This window comes from Bemisia tabaci, chromosome 7, assembly GCF_918797505.1.
Source record: "Bemisia tabaci chromosome 7, PGI_BMITA_v3".
NCBI lineage: Eukaryota > Metazoa > Arthropoda > Insecta > Hemiptera > Aleyrodidae > Bemisia > Bemisia tabaci.
In genome coordinates, this window is record NC_092799.1 from 40,876,136 (window position 1) to 40,895,801 (window position 19,666).

Sequence of the window (19,666 nt, forward strand, 5' to 3'; positions counted from 1 at the left end):
AATATTATTGGTAGCGCTGTATAAAATCCTATGTTGTCAGATAGCAAAAAACATTGAAGAGGAATCCGCGGAAGAGCGAAAAGTGTAAATCAACTTAAGAAAAGAGTAAACATTCTAATACTCTTAAGTCGGACAAAACAGCAGAGTTGATGCACTAGTTTTGAGTTATATGATTTCTTAAAATGATCTTCGCTTCTGTTGTAATTTATTGTGGGAAATATATACCCAACTTACAGACCATGATTGTAGACCAAAACTTATAAACTTGACAACATACTTTTTGGTGTCGTGGACCTTGTTGGTTGTTGCCGGTGTTTTGGGCCTGTCAATTTTTGTCAACAGAAATTTTTATCAGTAGTGCGTTTTTATCATGGCAGGGTCCACCAGCATTGATGATTTAGTTCAATCAGTCAGTTTACACAAACTCTGTCCCCTCTATTTCCATGGTTGTATATTCCCTTTCATATTTTTGTACTCGGGGTGGATTTATCTGTGGTTATTTGTTTACGGTCTTGAAGAGTTACAGGAAAGTGGATACATCGGAATCGCTGTGATAGCAGTCTGCCAAATCCTCAGTTGTCTGGCCTGTTATTGGTCTGTGCATGTCCAGAGCTTTTTTGCCTGTAATAGGGTGAGTGTTACTTTTTATTCCCACTCATTCCAGAAAAACAAATGCTCTAAACTTTAAGGTAGCATGGCTCCGAAGGAGGGCTCTGTTTGAGGTTATCTAAGTGGCACATAAGATTCCGCAATATTTGATAGCACATTGTGAAATGTCCATCTGGTTCTCTTGCTAAACCAGCAGAAATGCAAGAAAGCGTTGATGCATCAAAGTCTTGAGTGCTACAATAAGTTGATTTTTCCGTGAGCGTCAGATCATCGCACACACTTGTGTAACTCATCGTTGCAGCTACATTTGACAAGTTTTTCACAATTTTCTGACACAATTATATCAAAGTAGCCAGTGAAATATCATAAAATTTCACAGAGCTAACCTGGTAGTATTTATTGCATTAGTGAAAGTGGGACAAACCGTTCTGTAAGTTGCTAGAGCTCGTGCATCGTATGTTGAGACAAACGTCAATCTCCGATTAGCTCTGAATTTGCACCACTCAACAGGGTAATACATGGAGTCAGGTGGCACCACTGGTGAATGGTGGCATAAGCAATACTTTGACGTTTGTCTCAACATACGATGCGCGAGCTCTAACAATGCACTTATAAGGTTTTGTCGTTCCTTCATATTTAAGTAAAAAAATGCTCATTAGTAGCTTCTTCCTCAGTTGATATCCATTGATGTTCCACATTTATGCCTGAAAATTGACTCAACTAGAGTGATACTGCATGTATTTTTTCTCTCAAGTAACAAGCCTTCCACTCACTGGCCATTTACAGCATTACAGCTCAGCTGAACCACTGAATGTCGTCTGTCAGTAATTAAATAAGAAAGATAAAAAGTCTTCATCAAAACTTTCCAACCAGATCAATCAGATATTCCTGTCTTTTGCAGGCTGTTTTTCATTGCACTATTATTCTCTTTTAAAGCAAAATTTTGTCAAAAATTCCAGTGTTAACTGAGGTGAAACAGATCTTTTTGAATCATAGAGTACATAGAGTCGTAATGTAAGTGGGAGAACTGGCGCCATGTTCTGGTCGACGAGTTACAAGCCGAGCTCGGGTCACACATGTTCGATCTGAAATCAATGGCGGTGTGGAATACTTAGCAATTCCTATCTTCTTTGTCTATATCAGATGGCCGGGTTCCCGAGTATGGAAGACAATTGATTATGTATCGAAAAAGTGACCCAGCGTCACACAGAAGCCTCGGAAATCGGGACCTGGAAAATGCTTAAAAGTGGCATCAGCTCTCCCACTTGCATTACGACTTTATGTACTCAATCTTTTGAATCAACTGAGCCTAGATCTAAGATATAGCATAAATCTTTTAACCAATTTGTTTCTCACAATAGGCTATGATTGGAATGTGCCAAATAAATGTTTTTAATTTTAATAAACAACATGCTAAAATTAGCTAACATACCAGGATTTTTGTATTTTTAGAAAAATAATTCCAGTGTGTTCAAATGTTTGAATTTTTTTTTATTTTTTCTCAGGTTAAAAATATAAAATCAGCAACAATCGCAAAAGTTATTCCAACAGCCAACAATGGATCATCAGAAATGGTCACCTTGCACCGATACATGGTAATGTATGCTTTACCTAATCTAATGGATTTCTGATCAGGTAGTTCAGTAAAAATAAGTAAAAACAAGCCGGCAAAAGTCAATCCCAGAAATATTGAAAGATGTACTGTCTTGTTCTTTTAACCAGATTTCGAGATTTTATTAAATAATTCTCGCTAGTGTCCTGAAGAATAAGTTCATTTCTGTGCCAGTAGATGGTGTATCATTGTATTGGTCTAGATCCTTGAACATTGCTTAAACTTTTGTGAAATTAGTTCAATAAACAATATTTAACTCAGCTAAAAGTAGTTTGACAATTACAAAAAGTTAGACCGGGTTTAATACAGTAATATTGTACCCTGTACACGGCAGATCAACATTTCAATGGCATTCCTCCTTTGAAAATTCTTGTAAGCTTTTTCTACATCTTCAAATCCTTATTCATTCCTATCTGAGTAATTATTCTCATCAATGTTTTGTTTTGTTGCTCACAGGATGAAAAGAAACAAGAAGAGCTGATTTGGTTCCTATTCCAGAAAACGAAATACTTGTATGATGAGGAAAAGAAGCAATTTAGGAATTTACAGTTTCCTGTGAATAAAAAATTCAGTCAGTACATTGATTGGAAAGGCCTTCAAGATGATGTTGAAATCAAGAGAACGGGTGACATTTTTGGAAAGAATGAGTAAGAAAGTTTGACATTAGAATCAAATTTCATTGAAAACCTCTTATAGATGGCTAAAGTTGAACAATTCATATTTCCAGTTGTGATATAATAAATCTCTACCAATGTCGTATTTTTTTTAAAGAAATTTACTCTTGAAATTTTCTGTGAATTTTCCTCACTCAATCAATAATATTTATTGAAAATTTCAAGGTGATACTGTGGTTAATTTCTTTGTAAAATTAAATAATTAACTTTATTGAAATATTTTAAAAGAGATACCCTCATACATATTTTTAGACTTTTGGCAAAGCCATCTACCAGGGAAAGAAAGAAAGAAAGAAAAAATTAAATTGAAAAGCATGAAGGGCTCTTATTATTTTATGAACTTCAAAATTGTTACATTTTAAACATCATTCAATCCGGAAAGTAAAAATACCTCAATCTTTTTTCAATGTTATGAGGCAACAAAAATTGAGGCACTGGGTACAAGAACGGTACTTTTCAGTTGCGGTGTTCCAAGATCTCTATTGCTGATTAATGTTTCCAAGAAGAATCTGATAGGAGATTTTTCCACAATTTTTTCTGTAAAATACTGTGTAATAATGAAGAATGTTTAGTAAAAATTGCAGAAATGCATGCTTTCACTCTCCTCACACTGAATGAAATACATACTAGCAGAAATTCTGAAACATGGCAACCAAGATGTGCCCTCCTTGCACCCAAGGCATCATTTACTTAAGAAACTCCGAAAATTAATGTTTAATTTTGTAACCAATGTGTAAAGAAGCAACTTCCAAGCTTTAAAGGTTTTATTCATAACGTTACGTTCATCTGTTGGTTTTTGTTTTTTCAGGCTCGAAATGGTTGTGCCAGAATTTCGGGAGCTCTTCATCGAGAGAGCCACTGCGCCTTTCTTTGTTTTCCAAATATTCTGTGTTGCCCTTTGGTGTCTTGATCGCTACTGGTATTATTCTCTTTTTACCCTCTTCATGCTTGTTTTATTCGAGATTACTCTTGTGCAACAGCAACTGCGAAACATGGCTGAAATCAGAAAAATGGGGAACAAACCTTACCCTTTACAAGTGAGTAGAGTATCCCTTACTTTTACAAATCAGGTAAAAATAATTCTAATGTATTGGTTAATTTACAATTTCCTAGATTTATTGTTAATTGAATCAATCACTTTTTCTGAAAGTTGCCCATGGCAGAGATCAGTTTATAGACATGACATGAGATGTTGCGTAATCTCCACTCATATTTTATTTTTTTAACATAAAATTAAGCATCATTCTGACTCGAAATTTTGTAACCGTATTTTTTATCATTCATGGGAAATCCACAGAGAATTTTAATATGCTTTGTTGTTTAATTTTTTATCAATAAAATAATACATGAAAAAAAAATTAGGCCATGTCATATTAGTTAGGCTGATATTGGTTAAATCTGTCGAGTGCATCATGAAAGGAAAAAGGAAATCTTCTCGAAAGCTAAGATTTTTCTGCAATCACAAAGCCCATCGAAAGTTAGAAAATTACACGAAACCAAATGGAAAGACCAAAACACTCTGCTATCAACAACTTAAACATCAATTTTTTACTCTCGCCGAAAATTGTGAATTCTCAAAAAATATTTAGTATGTTCCCGGAAATTTACAAAAAATTTGTTTACTTGAGCCTCATAAATAAATGAACCTTTAAATCTATTTTTCTTTATTTTAAGTCAACTGTCAGGTGGTTTCTTTTCTCTAAATGCTGTTTAATTGTCTACTGTCTGTAGGAATGTTTATATTCCGAATTTTTATCAACATGTGTGATCAGACCTCTGAAAATGGGGAAAAAAGTTTCATTACTTTCTTCCAAAACCTTATTCACGTTTTTGTATAGCCAAAGAGTTTTTGTTTTGTTACTTTAGGCTGCAGATTTCCTTCAATTTTGTAGATATCACGGTCAACTGAAAGCTAAAATTCCCAAAATTTTCCTCCCTCATGCATTACCAAAATTTCAAAGAAAATTTTCTACAGGAAGATAATGTTCTTTTTCACAACATTAGGATCTTATATTTATGCGCAACAGGGCAGCCGAGTGTTAACACCTAGGAAAAAATCAATCCAATGCCATAAAGCAATATTTGATTTGATATTGTTTGTTTTTTTTGTACTTAGTGGTAGAGGTTGTAAGTTGATAAAAAAAGAAACACTTGCAATAAGTAACTCTAATCCTGCAACGTTGACTTGTTTGGCAGGTGTATCGAAATAAAAGATGGCGCTCCATTCTCAGCGATCAGTTGTTACCAGGAGATATTGTATCAATAATGCGATCACCTTCTGATAATCCAGTGCCATGTGACCTACTCCTCCTTCGAGGACCTTGCATTGTGGATGAAAGCATGTTGACAGGTATGTTAAATGAGTTCAAATAGCTGGGGTAAGTATGTGTGTTTTTTTGGCTTTGAATTGGATCAAACATTGAAAAAAAATTCTATTGAATCAGAGTCTATTGAATATTTCAATAATATGTTTTATAGGGTTTTATTCAAAGTTGGACGTGAATAATTCGGCAATTACTGAAATTGGTGCGGCACCTCTGACTAGACGCTCGGTCCTGAAAATTCTCTACCTGATAAGATAGATCAATTGTCAAATTATTCGTCCGATTGATGATGATCGGACATTGCTGATTAACTAAATAATTTTAGAATAATTTTTTCCCAACTCTGGTTTCATTATATCCATTAGATTAATGAAATTTTAAGGACAGATCTGAGTATATCTAGTCATCCCGCACTGTATCAATTCTATTATTGAGACTCTGTGAAATATCTTTTAACAAGCACGTGTGCCCTGAGTGGTCTCATAGTAACCAGCTCAAGCTTTTAAATTATGATAAATCCCACAATCTTCACTTTTGCTGCTTACTTGATGCATTCAAGTTCGAAATCTTAACATCGATCAAAGAGGAAAACTGACAGAAAGGTTGAAGCCTAAGGAATTTTGAATTTGGCTTTAAAAATTCATTTTTTTTTTTGCAGGAGAATCAGTGCCACAAATGAAAGAGCCCCTAGAAAATGCTGATCTGAAGGAAGATCTGAATATTGAAACAAATGGAAAGTTGCATGTAATTTTTGGTGGTACTAAAGTCGTGCAGCACACTCCACCAAGTAAAACCTCTGGAGGACTGAAAGGTGAGTATACTCTTGTTTTTAGTCATCTACCCTCCAATTCTAAATTTTAACATTGCTTCCTTTCAAAAGAATTAAATAACTTTTTTTGAAAAAAAATAATATTTATTTCCTTCAAATTGAGCCATTACATGTAAATAGAATCACCACAATGCAGACTATTTTATGAATTCCATTATTTCTTACTTTTCATAGAGTAAGTGTAGTGTGAGTTTAGTCATTCCATATCAGATAAATCAGATTTGCAATACAGCCCGTGGGTGTTCTCAAAATTTTGAAGCATCCTTTGCCTTTGCCTTCCGAAAAACTCGAAAACTTAAGAAATTATGTTATTTGACATCACTTAAATGGCGTAGAGCAATGTTGTTTTATTTATCATTTTTGCTTCTTACAGCTCATGACAATGGTTGCATAGCCTACGTTTTGCGAACAGGATTCAACACAGCGCAAGGAAAACTTCTCCGCACAATTTTATTCGGTGTGAAGCGAGTCACTGCCAATAATCTAGAAACTTTTGGCTTCATTCTGTTCTTACTGGTATTTGCCATTGCCGCTGCATCATACGTTTGGATCAAAGGTAATATTAAATGTAAATGCTCAGAGAATCAAAAAAGCAGGGAGCAAAAGATAAAGCTTGTTTAAAATGAAATGAACCCAGCGCAAAGATCTCTGAATGAGGTTAAGTGATACATTTGCGCCTGCCACACAAACACAAATTCATTTTTTGCAAACTCTTGGGTATCTTCCTAATAGCGAACTTAGGTATTTAAAATTGAAAGGGGAAAAAAGAAAAGGAAACGGGAAACTCATTTATTTTTTATCTGAGATGATCTCTAAAATCAGCTGATCTAACTTTCGCTCAGAAACCGTTTTAGACCACTTGAGAATCAATGCTGCCATGCTTAGGAGAAATGCTGTATGAACATTCAATTATTGCTAAATTTCCCCGAGTTAAAAAATTATTTTGGAGGAAAGTTATGTATATTTGTTTTTGAAATTCCAGACATTTCAGATGAAAATGCCAAAGAAGAATTCCGAAAAATTGAAAGAATAATATTTACAACTTTCATAGTAAATTTGTGTCTCATCAAAGAAACTTTGGTAATTCCTAAAGGTGCATATGACGTTTTTTCTCAGTGCAGCAGAATAATATCCAAGGTTTTTCAGGTCATGCATCTTAATATTTCATGTTTACGTAGTATTTTTCTCTCATATGAATTTTTATTTTAGGATGCGAGGATCCAAAACACAATCGCTACAAGCTGTTCCTGGAGTGCACTCTCATTTTAACGTCTGTGGTTCCTCCGGAGTTACCTATTGAGCTTTCCCTTGCTGTTAACACATCCATTCTATCACTTACAAAGTTAGGTTAGTATCCCTGGTAACTCTATTTTTGAAAAATAAAAAAATATTAAGAAACATATTTACCTGAAACCGTCAGTTTCTAGTTAAGTACGAAAATTTAATCACTTTAAAGACTCAAGAGTTATCCAATTATCCAAACTTCGGATTTAGTAACTATACGCTGCTGAGACACGGATCAGTAAGTGCGTATCTAGCGAGTATCTTACAGTACTGCAGATCAAGTAACAAAATATGAAAGATGCCTGCATGTCTTGAGCATGTTTTAAACTTACTGTGACCGTTAGACTGCCTGTTTTAACATGCTTTCTCTGTCCTGTAATCCTTTACAAGCTTACTTTACAGCAAAATAGTTTATGTTTGTGGTCTAGTTAACAAATCTAAAATAAGCTCCCATCAAATTCTAGTATTTAATTTTTATCAAATTTCTAGAATTTTCACCAATTTAGGTTGAGGTTGAGTTAACCCCAGCTAATCTAGGTCGTGGAGAGTCATCTGCACATTTGTAGTGCTGGTGACAAGTAGTAGTGCTGTATAGTGTAGTGCTGTATTTGTATACAAGGACCCAATTAGAAAAGAACACAAACATTTAGTTTAACAAAATGAGTCTACTGTTATTTATGTTTTAGTAGTTGTGAACTGAGTCACAAAGATTGATAAATATTTTTTTGAACAAACAAATTCTTAATAGATCAAGAAACACTTAAAATTCGATAGCGTGTGGAAACTGTATGGAAGTTAGGAATGCTGCGAAGAATGCCCTTGTTTACATCCCAACTGTTTTTTTTTTTTCAGGTGTGTTTTGCACAGAACCTTTCCGTATTCCTTTCGCTGGGAAAGTGGAAATTTGCTGTTTTGACAAAACTGGAACGTTAACAAGCGATAATCTTGTTGTAGAAGGCATTGCTGGAATTGGGTATGGAAATTGTGAAATAATAAATTAAGAAATGTGGAATTGGACTTTAAATCGCAAATAGATTCTGTCCGTGGCTTTATGCATAGTTCTAAGAGTGATGGTGATTCCTCCATTAAAATTTCAGTATAAAACTGACATTTCCATCAAAGAGAGGAATAGCTCAGAGCAGAGCACAAATTAATTACTGACGGAGCAAGTATCTAGTGTGGCATTAAACAGCAAAACTCTCTTGAGAGAAAATTTGTGCTTTGTTTTAAGACCTATTTCTCTCTTTTGTAGAATGTCAGTTATATACTAAACTTTTAACATGCTCTGGCGGAACCATCAACACTTTCTAACTTTAAATTGGCAGTTAAGTCTATTCCATTATAGTTCATTCACATGAACTCGCTTTGTTCCATGAGTAGAGATAGAGCCCTTTGTCGTTATCAGTTTTCTTTTTTCCTCCCTAAATCTAGTGTATTGTCCAAAGGAATTATTTTTTGTCATTTTTACAAATTTGAGCGTTGCCTACGAGAATGGAGAGGCCATAACTACGTTCTTGTGATGTCACGCTAGTAGATGAAACTCGGCCGCGGTTTAACATGTTTTCTTATGGGAGAATTTCTTACGCGTGTTCCTTTCGTGCCGATATCTTCTCGGGGGTTGATCTGATGCAAAAATTCATAAGAATCTTTTCGAAAGAGGATAAAATTTCATGCTATAAAACTAACTAATCCATTTATGACATTGTCTGCTAATCGAGGAAATGAAGGCTTAATACCGAAAATCGTTACTCTACTCAGATTCAAACGCGCTGCTCACGCAAGTTCGGTCATCGAGGGCCACTTTGATCGGTCCAAGCAGCGATTGCCTCACTCATCGATGCACCAATGACCTGGAGATGCTTGTTGTTTTCGGTAAATATCTACTAGCTTGATGTCATAAAACTGACTAGTTACGGCCTCTCCATTCTCATAGGCAATGATTTGAGAAGATGCAGGTGTAATCAGGAAGTGATGAAAAAGTGTAAAAATACCTTAAAAAATTTCATTCAAGACAAAAAACTGACAAAATGATGATTAAATCATGCCACCGCTATTATAAGCATACTTTTTTCAATTTTTTCCTCAAGTATTTATTGTGTCAAACTCTTTTTGAGCAATAGTTTAATGGTTGGTCTCAAAGATCTTGATATTTTTGAGTGAGAATTGATCCAAATGCCTTGAGATTCCTTAAATTTTCATTTCTGACAAGAGACTCGTATGCATCTGAAATGAATTGGGAAATTTACGGCGAGTTGTGACCAATCAATCTCAGCTTTAATTAGAATTATTCACTTTTTTATGATTTTGATACTACATATTTGGACCTTGTTGCTATTAGTTAGGTTAAAAAATGCTGTATAGTACAAGTCTCAGCAGTCATGGCCATATTCTTCTCGTAAAGACTATCCATCATAGCTTTACATTTCTGTTCTTTGTTTGCTGTAAGTTGCTCACTCTTTTTATTTTTTTCCACCAGTAAAACGCCGAAAGCGGTCATCCCAATAAATGAGGCACCAAATGAAACAGTACATGTCTTAGCAACCTGTCACTCACTTGTTCAGCTCGATGAAGGTTTGGTTGGTGATCCATTGGAGAAAGCAACTCTAACTGCCATTGATTGGCAATTGACTCGAGGTAATTCACGGTTTTATCCTTCCTTAAGTTTTCCAAATCCCTCACTTCTCATTCCTCCAAGATGAGTCAGCATTCATTGTTTACAATGATTCCTCAAAGATTTGGAAGTGGTTTTTAATTGGGTTCTTATACTCCTTAAATATGAGATATTGAAACCTGATCTCAGAGATATTTTTGTATAAATTATTATGTACTGTTAGATGTTTTCTGCTATTAGCGTGTCAGGATGGTAAGTGACCTGGAAAACCAAAAAAAGTCAAGGGAAAAATACCAACTGGGAAAATACCAAAATTTTTTTTGCTGCTCAGGGGTTTCTTTGATTTTTCGGGTTTTTACGAATCTGCAGCATTTCCATATCCATATTGTATCAGGCGGTACTGCGTTCGGGTAGTGGGACTAGCTGATAATTGTGTCCTATCATGGAGAACAATGGTGCCATCGCCCAGCTTCAAAGCAAACTGCTGGCATGTGGAACACTTTCTGATTATTTGACCCATGTGTGTGTCCGTTAGTTGTTTTCATAACCAACAAGATTGAAATAACCAAGTTTTGTCAACAAGTCTTTGTCAGCCTCATACATAAAGATCAGGGAAATTCATCCTGGAGTAAGGGAAAAGCCAGATAATGGAAAAAAATGTTAATAAACGTTAAAAGGTAATAATGTTCAAGTGGATTTGAATTCAAAATTGTTGGACATCAGAAATTGCTCTTTTAAGCATATAAATATGTTCTTTGTACAGTTTGATTTCATTTCACTAAATGTTTCAGGAGATGCTGTGATACCAAAACGAACGACAAAATACACCACAGGACTTAAAATTTTCCACCGAAACCATTTCTCATCAGCTCTTAAGCGAATGTCTGTTGTCGCTGGCTACATGCAGCCTGCAGCCACAGACACATTGTTCATCGCTGCAGCTAAAGGAGCCCCAGAAGTTTTGAAACCAATGGTAATCACATTTCTCACCTCTCATTTAATAGATATGTTTGTCTTTGTATGTAATGTCTCTATTGGTAACGGACAGAAAATAAAGAAATATAAAGTTTCTTGGTTAGGAGCTACTGTAAGTAATTTTTGTCGTACAAATCGCGTTCCACAAGAAAATTTGATGTGAAAACTTTTATCATAATGCTTAAATTCGCCCCTTGTCTACTGGTCCATCGTCAAGTGTAAAATGCTCTTTGTTAAGAAATAACAAAGCGTAACAAAGGTAGTCTGAAAATATGTCCTTACTATGAAGGCAGTGGGTATCTACCTTTAAAGATAATCAAAAACTGACAATTTGGACTCACAATATGGGAAAAAACTGTAGATAATTACACGAATGGTTCTTAAAAGTGGTTGAAACTTCAAGAAGTTTTTGATTTTTTTACTCTTTAGATTGCATGAACTGTGTTTTTGTGTCCAGTTGTTTTTCACATTTAAATAGATAGCTTATCAATTTTCAATTTTAAAACTGTTTTTCAGTTCAAAGATCTTGACCCCTCGTACGATGAAGTGTATCTGGAACTATCCCGACGTGGCGCCAGAGTGCTTGCTCTAGGATGGAAACAACTTGGTCGGATTAGTCCGCAACAAGCCAAAGATATCTCAAGGGAAGATCTTGAGAATAAGCTTCACTTTGTTGGATTCATCATCATCTCTTGTCCTCTGAAAACAGACTCCAAAGCAGCGATACGAGAGCTTGTTCATGCTTCACATTCAGTAAGTGCATTTTTTTGAGAATGAGGTCCTTGTTTTGTATCACTCTGTTCGTTCCTGGGTCAATGGATCACTCATATGTGCTTACGATTTAAATATATTTTTGTACATGAAATTTTGCGAGAAATATGATGGTGCCACTGGTTTTCTATTAAACGAACTCCAAGTTCAAAAAATCTCTCAAAGTTGAGCTATGTACAAGCTAGAGTTAAATTGAGTCCAAAGCTTGAAGTTATTCATCCAACTTTTTGCATGACTAATCCAAATTCATGATTGACAGTCAAAATTTTAGGATTTTTTAAGTCAGTCAGCATATTAGTAATTTAAATGATACAATGGTAATTGAACTTCCTTTACGTGGTTAATAGATGGGAAAATTCATGGTCTTGTCAGTTTGTTTAACTGAACATTGTCTTTATCTTCCGCGCTTTAAATGTCCCATTAGATTATGTGACATGAGAGGTAAAAAATTAGAGGTATAGCACCAACAGTTGTAATGGCAACTAAGTTTTGGAGAAAGTAGACCTTGATTACTCGATTTTAATCTATGAAATAAACACTTTTTTTCTGTTTTAGGTTATGATGATTACAGGTGACAATCCACTAACTGCTTGTCATGTGGCAAAAGAACTTCAGTTCACTTCCAAAAAAGGAATACTCGTATTGAAAGAATGCGATGATGGTACTTGGAAATGGGAGACAATCGATGAGAGTTTTTCTGTCAATTTCCCACAGCCAGAAGATGTTGTGAGAAAGATTATTAAGCGCTACGACTTTTGCCTGACTGGAGAGGTAAGTTTCAGACTTCTTATACATCTTCATTGATGCTCTGTGCAATTTTTCAAGTAAATGTGAGCAGAGAGGACACCTAAGTAAATTTTAAACTTCATAAGAAACTTTCAGTGCTCCTTACTTGAAGAAAAATCTCAAACATGCTGTAATTCAAGGAAAAGTTGGAAAAAAATCATCAGTGGATAATTTATTCATCCTCAGTTTTTTATGTGTGCCGAAATAGTGGTAATAATTGAAGAATTCACAAGTCACCAAAGTACAGTATAACCTAGATTTATTGGATCACAATTTAACGGATCGTCTTCTGGTTCTATCAAAGGCTTCAAGTTAATTCAAATTAATGCATTCTGTCATTCAACGGATCGATTCGTCAGTCTCATAAAACCGATAAATTGAGGTCTTATTATGCACTGTATTGCTTACTGTAAGGCCAACTTTCAAGGATCATTTTTTCAAATTTCTATTCAGATAGCCATTCATCGCATGAAATTAGCCAAATCTGAATATCTGATAGCAAAAGAGTTTGCATACTAAGGGATCAAAATCATAGCCTCAAAAAAATTTCTGAAGAAAATTACTGTTGTATAACAATTTGTTCTGGATACACAGAAATCCTCTGTGAAAACTAAAAAAATCCTTTTTCTATAGAATCGTTCCTTGACATGCCATCTAAATGAGTAGTAAAATTATTTTGCACACTTTCAATAAAGATTTGATAAATATTGTCCATTAAAATGTGGCCAAAGTAGGTTTTGATTCCAGCGTATAGGACTTAAAGACTTATTGATCCACTTTTTAAAAAATCTTTAGGACTTTTTTTTCAAAAAATTCAATGTTTTTGTATTGTCTTTCAATTTTTTGTCAATTCTCATCTTTTAAATGCGCAAGTCTGAAACTCTGAAACTAAATCCAATGTTTCCTTTTAATGTTCCAGGGCTTGGTTCACATGATCAAAAATCACAAGAGTCTCTTCCATCTAATCCTGCCTCATGTTGCTGTTTTTGCACGAGTTGCCCCCACCCAGAAAGAGTTTGTCATAACAACCCTGAAAAGCGTTGGCTTCACAACACTCATGTGCGGAGATGGAACCAATGATGTTGGTGCTCTGAAACATGCAGATGTTGGTGTGGCAATCATATCAAATGCTCCTGAAAGAATGCCGGAGAAGAAAAAGCATGTAGTGCCAAAAGAAGTTTCACCTTCACGACCATTCCGCGAACCTTCTCACCATAGACAATCATTCAACCATCAGCTGAATTCACGGATGAACAAAATGCTTAAAGAAATCAATGAAGCTGATCAACCGCAGTTTGTGAAACTGGGTGACGCAAGTATTGCGGCTCCATTCACTAGCAAACTCTCATCAATAATGTGTATATGTCATGTAATCAAACAGGGGCGCTGTACATTAGTAACAACTCTTCAAATGTTCAAAATTCTTGCTTTGAATGCACTGATTTTAGCGTATAGTCAGTCAGTTTTGTATATTGAGGGTATTAAGTTTAGTGATGTACAAGCAACCATCCAGGGTCTACTCCTGGCTGCGTGTTTCCTGTTCATATCTCGGTCAAAACCTCTGAAGGTGCTGTCGAAAGAGAGGCCGCTGCCAAATATCTTCAACCTCTATACAATTTCTACAGTCATGCTGCAGTTTTTTGTTCACTTTGCTTGCTTGATATTCCTCGTCCAACAAGCAAGCCTCATATCGCCTCCGAAGAAAAGTGATGCGCCTAAAGTGGAATCACCAGATGCTGAGGAGGAAGTACCTTTTGAAGCTAGTCTTCTTAATAGTGCTGTATATATTATTGCAATGACTCTGCAAATAGCAACTTTTGCCATCAACTATCGGGTAAGTCTTCAAATGTTTGTATAGATTTATATTTTTGTAAGATAAAATCTTTTGCTGCAAAATTTAGTACGTTTGTATTTTCCTTTCCAAAAATTCAAGCAAATGAGGAGGGAAAAAAACCATCGTAAGTTCTGCAGCCTGTAAACCAAAACATGATAGATACAAGAGATTTTGACTTTTACATCAGTACTTTAGATCCTCCCCTCTCAATTTTTTAAGAATCCAAAAAATTTTGGGGAGCAGTTAGATGGAATTTCTGTCCTTGCAACTTCTTTTATCTCATCAGCAGCGGGACTATACTGATGATGAGTTCTTGGTTCGCAACTTCGCTTTTTTCCTTCTACCACTTATTTGTTCAGAAAAAGCAATATTTATAGTCCCAAAAATTTTTGTGTCATTGTTTTTTTCTTTTATCAAAATTATTAATGAAAACTTTAAAAAATAATTAAGTTTAGCTCTGTTTTGAAAAGATAAAAAAAACTTGAGCGAAAAGTGAAAAATTCATTCTCACTGCTTGCAGTTTCAGCCTTGACATCCACATTTTTTTTGTTTTAAATATTAAAAATCAGCGCACCAGCATTTAACCTATTTATGTATTCTCAAAAGAACTATGTACATAGGGTTTGTCGGCAATGTAGTTCCTTTTAGCATAAACCAGTTCAATTAGTATTATCTTTCTTTCCTGCCAAGTTATCTTGATTCATTTCTGGTGGTGGCGGTCAAAGTTTAATTCATAAAAACCTCCTTAATCTGTAAGAGTTCCCAATGGTATTGAATTCTCACTCATTCTGTTTATTATTCAAGCTGTAAGATACAATAATTTTGAAACTTCTCTAGCATATATTTATCATACTAACTTCTGAATTGTGTATTCTATTTCCAGGGGCACCCATACATGGAAAGTTTAGTTGAAAACAGGCCACTATTATGGAGTATAGTTGGCTCAGCTGGTGTTGTTCTAGCTTTGGCAATGGGGCTTTTCCCAGATATAGCAGCTAAATTAGAAATTGTTGATTTTCCCTCGGATGTAAGTATCACTCATCTCAAAGCTAAGACTTCCATCAACAAGTGTGTTATAATCAGTCAAACTTGAGATGATTCGTCCTGTCATTTTTCTGTTTCATGCAGAAATCGATGCAAAGTGGTGGAGTAAAATATCCCAAGATGAAACAACTCTTGCATCAAAACAATGCCCAAAAAATGATTTCTATTGCATTTAGTGGAAGGGAACCAATGTAATTATAGGGTTTTAAAAATCCACAACCTTTTCTTAAAAAATGCTAAATACCTGTTTGCTCAGTAGTAACACGAGCATTTCTCTCTTGAATGAACCATTTTTTGGAAGAAAAACAAAAATTATTTGATACTCAAGGATTTTGTTAGATGAAGATGCACGATTTTTACAACACTGTGATTGCATCCATTCCCTTCTGCTGAGTGCGACCCAATGTTGCATGCTATTTAGCTCCTGAGTGAATAGCATCAATCCACCTTTTGAATCTGTAATTATTGTGGTACTCTATCAATCTCATTATTGTTCTTGTTGAAATAAATTGTGAAAAATCTAGTAGGTAACAGTTTTTATTTGTATGTAGAATGACTGGATATCATTTAGAAAAGTATGAATTTCCACAGATGGAACTCATCATAGATAGCATTTTTTTCATGAGCATAGTCCAATTGAGAACCCAAAAGAACTCTTGGTCACACAATTGGACGGATTTGACAACTGCATTTAATGTTGCCTAATTATCTCTCATGATTTTTTTTTAACAGAGAACTGAACTATCGCTTTTAAACTCTCTATGACTTGTCTACCTTAGATTATGAAGAATGTACCCTCTAAAATTATTTTTCTTTTTTGCAGTTCCGAGTGATTCTTGTAGCTGTTCTTTTCGCTGATTTCATTTTCTCATTCCTTGTGGACAGAATTTGCCTCTGGCTCTTTGGCGAAGGCAGGATGAAGATTTCTCGTTGATACAAGTTGCCGACTCTTGATGCAGTGTTCTGAATAGTCCTCCATTAACGTTCCCTTTTATCTATTTTCATCCAAGAATCGTTGTGATATATTTTTCTCTTTTGTTTGTGTCTGAAAATACTTATTTGTTTATTTTGTAAGGAAGTACATGTTTGTGAGACTGCATCTTACATTTCCTGCATTAATTCTGCAAAAATAGTCTTGCAAATTTTTTACTTTAAGTATTATTAGAGGCATTTCAAGTAAAGTGAATTTCTACATTATTCCCTCAAAACTCTGCATTTCAATGGACTTGATGTCTTGAGAATGAACTTCTCAGATTCTCAATATGTTTTATTCAAGTGCTTTAAGTACAGAGACTCCCCCTCCCCCCCCCCCCCAAAAAAAAAACAACAAAAAAAAAACATAGAATTGGCCTGGTTTTGAAAAAAATATTTAAAATTTGGTTTGTGAGCTCTCTAACAAGCCATTGTTGTGCTCATTTAATAGAAAAGTTACGTTTCCTAAGTGCCTCCTTGGCAACATGTGAAAAATACCCTTCAGATTTTATTTTTAAGTCACTTTAATTCACTCCGTGAAGACTTATCAGAACTGTGAATTAAATAGGGTTTAGGCACATGGTAATAGGGACTTCCCTAATCAAGTTATCATCAAAATTACAAACTGCATTTCGACATCCTAAATACTTTTCTTAGGAGAGGCCAACTCTTAGTTTTTTTGGAACAGCCTTTGTATTAAGAGGATGGTAGCAAAAATGAACCTTAAAACGATATATTAATTGAGCAAGAGTGTTGTTGATGAGAATAATATGCAATGTCGCAGAAGACATGAACAGTTGAATACTTATAGCCTAGTAAAGGTGATTCAATGGCCCAGTGACGTGATGACCTAGTTGAGAGGTTCTGAGACGGAGCATATTTTTGCAAATAGTTGTAATTCATGGTGGCCTCAAAGAGGACTTTTAATTTTTATAATTTTTGTTTTTCAATTCGTGGAAGCTGGAAACTTACTTTTTATTTCTTCGAATTTATAACAATGATTAGTAGGTAATCATTTTTTCTTTCTTTTACACATATTCATTACTCCATGAAAATAAGGAAGCTCAGATCATGACCCAACAGCTTGTGCTGCCTGTGTTCCAGTATCATATATCTAGAGTTAATTTTTCTCACAGTATTATGAGGACAAAATGGAAATGAATGGTCTCTGAGCTTTGCACAGTGGGGCGAACTATTCATATGAATAATGTCATACCATTGACTACGAAAAATGCTAGTCCATGATTCAGACCCTGTTTATAGTTCAGCAGGTTTTCTTGTAAGGAAAAACATTACCCAAAAATTAACCAAAAATTTCTGGCCCAGACTCATGATTCTACAAAAACTGTGCATTCAGGAACAGATCACAGAAAAGATTGAAAAAGGTGCTTGAAAATTTTTAAAAAAGTGCTTGATTTTTTATTGCCGAAACTGAATGAGGCAGCTTCTGAGACAGACTCATTTAAAAGTTTTAACCTCTTGATCAGGATAGAGTAAATTCACCTTCCAATGAGGCTTGAAATTTTGGTCTTCATTCAAATTTAGGTATTTTCCAGTGCGAGCCGTATTTTTTGATGTAGTTGAAGAGTGTTCTAATTTTAATTTGTGCCTTGGTGAATCATAAAAGGTTCAGTAGCTAGAAAGTTATTCAGGATGAAACAAAATTCAGTTTTAGAGTTAGGTTTTATTTTAAAATGTAACTCTGGATAATGCAATCACTTGAAAATTGATTTGAGAAACTTCAGTCATGTTCACTCTTATGTTTTAAGGTCCTCACACTTATATCAAAGTCGTTTGTTTTTTTTTCTTTCCTAATTGTGTACATTACGTCTGTACCTAATTGTGCTTGATAAAGTCTTTTATTCCAATTTTTTTTGCATTTTCCTGTATTTTATCAATTTATTGTACCCAGGAGTTAAATATTTAAGACCTATGACCACTAAGCAGGGTAAGGAATGAAGTACAACAACACTTCGTATTTTCTCATCAAAATTTAACGCAGAATGTGGCGGACTTTAAAAAAAAATCAATAGGCCCTGCTCATAATATCAAGAAATTCAACGCCAGTCAAATGTTTATGATGTATGTTATGTTATTATTTTACATGATGTTTATCCTAACCTTTCGGACACTTTAAGCTTTACAAATTGAATTTCCCATGCATCAGTTTTGTCATGTCAAAAGTATTCTGCTCAGAATTATGACAAGGAAAGAAGTCTTGTGGTGCTCTAATCCTTACCATGTCTAATGGCCCATTTTAAACTCTTTACTGAACATGAAGAAAAGAGGTCATGACTCATGGAATTGTGATACATCCTGAAAAGTAATTGCCTTGTTTTTAAAAGAAGCGGGTGATTTTTGAGTAAATAAATTCCTAAAAAGAACCTCTACACAGTGAGTGGACCTTTTTTGAAGACATTTTCATGAAATAGGGTTCAATTATCTTAGATTTTTTGCCCTTCTTGGAGGCATAATTGTTTTTAAGTGACAGGTTGAATGTCTCGAGCTCGACTAGTATTGTGTGCTGATTCAAAAGAAATTCCAACCAACAAGAGAGTAAGATTCTTTGGTAATTCAGTGAAGGTTTCTATTCTGTATGTAGTTTGTAGTTGATGAGAAGTCTCAACTATTCACATTTTTGTAAAAGTAGCAAGTATATTTCGCATTTTGGAACTATTTTAAGATCCATGTGTTCTTGATCTATTATTTCCATTGAAATAGTTCGTAGCTCTCAATTGGAATTAGCTCATTTATTGAAAGGGCCAGAATTGAGTGGAAATATTTATGTAAGAACTTATTTCTATCATGAAATCAGTAGCAGATGTGTAGTTTTTGTAAGAGGCCGTCAAAGTTGGTTCCTCCCAAAAATAGATAAGTGCTGTGCATTTAATAACAAGTCAAAATGTTGCTTTGTTTCAATCAGGTTGAGCCGTTTGTTACTTCAATGACCAAATTGAATTTCTTTAAACTTCTGTATTTAATTTCAAAGTAGGTTGCATGTAATATTTTCTCTTTTTGTACTTACAACTTTTGTGTGAAGGTGTATTCAAATCACAGACTCTTTAATTTTTCAATGTGTTGAAACTGTTAAGACTCTCTTAAATCTTAGTTTAAGATTTGTTGAGCTTGACATTAGGGTTGATTTCCGGACACTGCCCCCTTTTAATGTCCTTCTTTCCTCAGCCATCAAAACTCTCAGCCTGAGCAGTGGCAGATGTGTTTGAATTTTACATTTGTTTGTAATTGAGAACTTACTGTAGTTTTTGTTTAAAATAAAAATTTAATGTTAAAGATTTTTTTTTTTATTTAAAAGAGAATAATTTTTTTGTATGATGTTTGCA

The 19,666-nt window shown here is 34.7% G+C and overlaps 1 protein-coding gene across 1 annotated transcript; it reads left to right on the plus strand.

Annotated features, from left to right (window-relative positions):
* Positions 1 to 318: 318 nt before the first annotated feature.
* On the plus strand, positions 319 to 19,616 carry LOC109033001 (endoplasmic reticulum transmembrane helix translocase). The gene is made up of 16 exons (XM_072302088.1): positions 319 to 631; positions 2,115 to 2,204; positions 2,678 to 2,868; positions 3,704 to 3,932; positions 5,092 to 5,245; positions 5,878 to 6,030; positions 6,422 to 6,604; positions 7,258 to 7,395; positions 8,185 to 8,305; positions 9,809 to 9,966; positions 10,735 to 10,916; positions 11,435 to 11,671; positions 12,245 to 12,460; positions 13,395 to 14,309; positions 15,193 to 15,336; positions 16,177 to 19,616. The coding sequence occupies exons 1-16, from the start codon at positions 371 to 373 to the stop codon at positions 16,285 to 16,287; spliced, it is 3,483 nt and encodes a 1,160-aa protein (XP_072158189.1). The 5' UTR covers positions 319 to 370; the 3' UTR covers positions 16,288 to 19,616.
* Positions 19,617 to 19,666: the final 50 nt, after the last annotated feature.

Excerpts from the sequence above, each read along its gene's own strand:
- LOC109033001 (XM_072302088.1), top strand. The coding sequence starts at position 371 with ATGGCAGGGTCCACCAGCATTGATGATTTAGTTCAATCAGTCAGTTTA. Across the intron at positions 8,306-9,808 it reads GAAGGCATTGCTGGAATTGG|TAAAACGCCGAAAGCGGTCA; the intron begins GTATGGAAATTG and ends TTTTTCCACCAG. Across the intron at positions 11,672-12,244 it reads TTGTTCATGCTTCACATTCA|GTTATGATGATTACAGGTGA; the intron begins GTAAGTGCATTT and ends TTTCTGTTTTAG.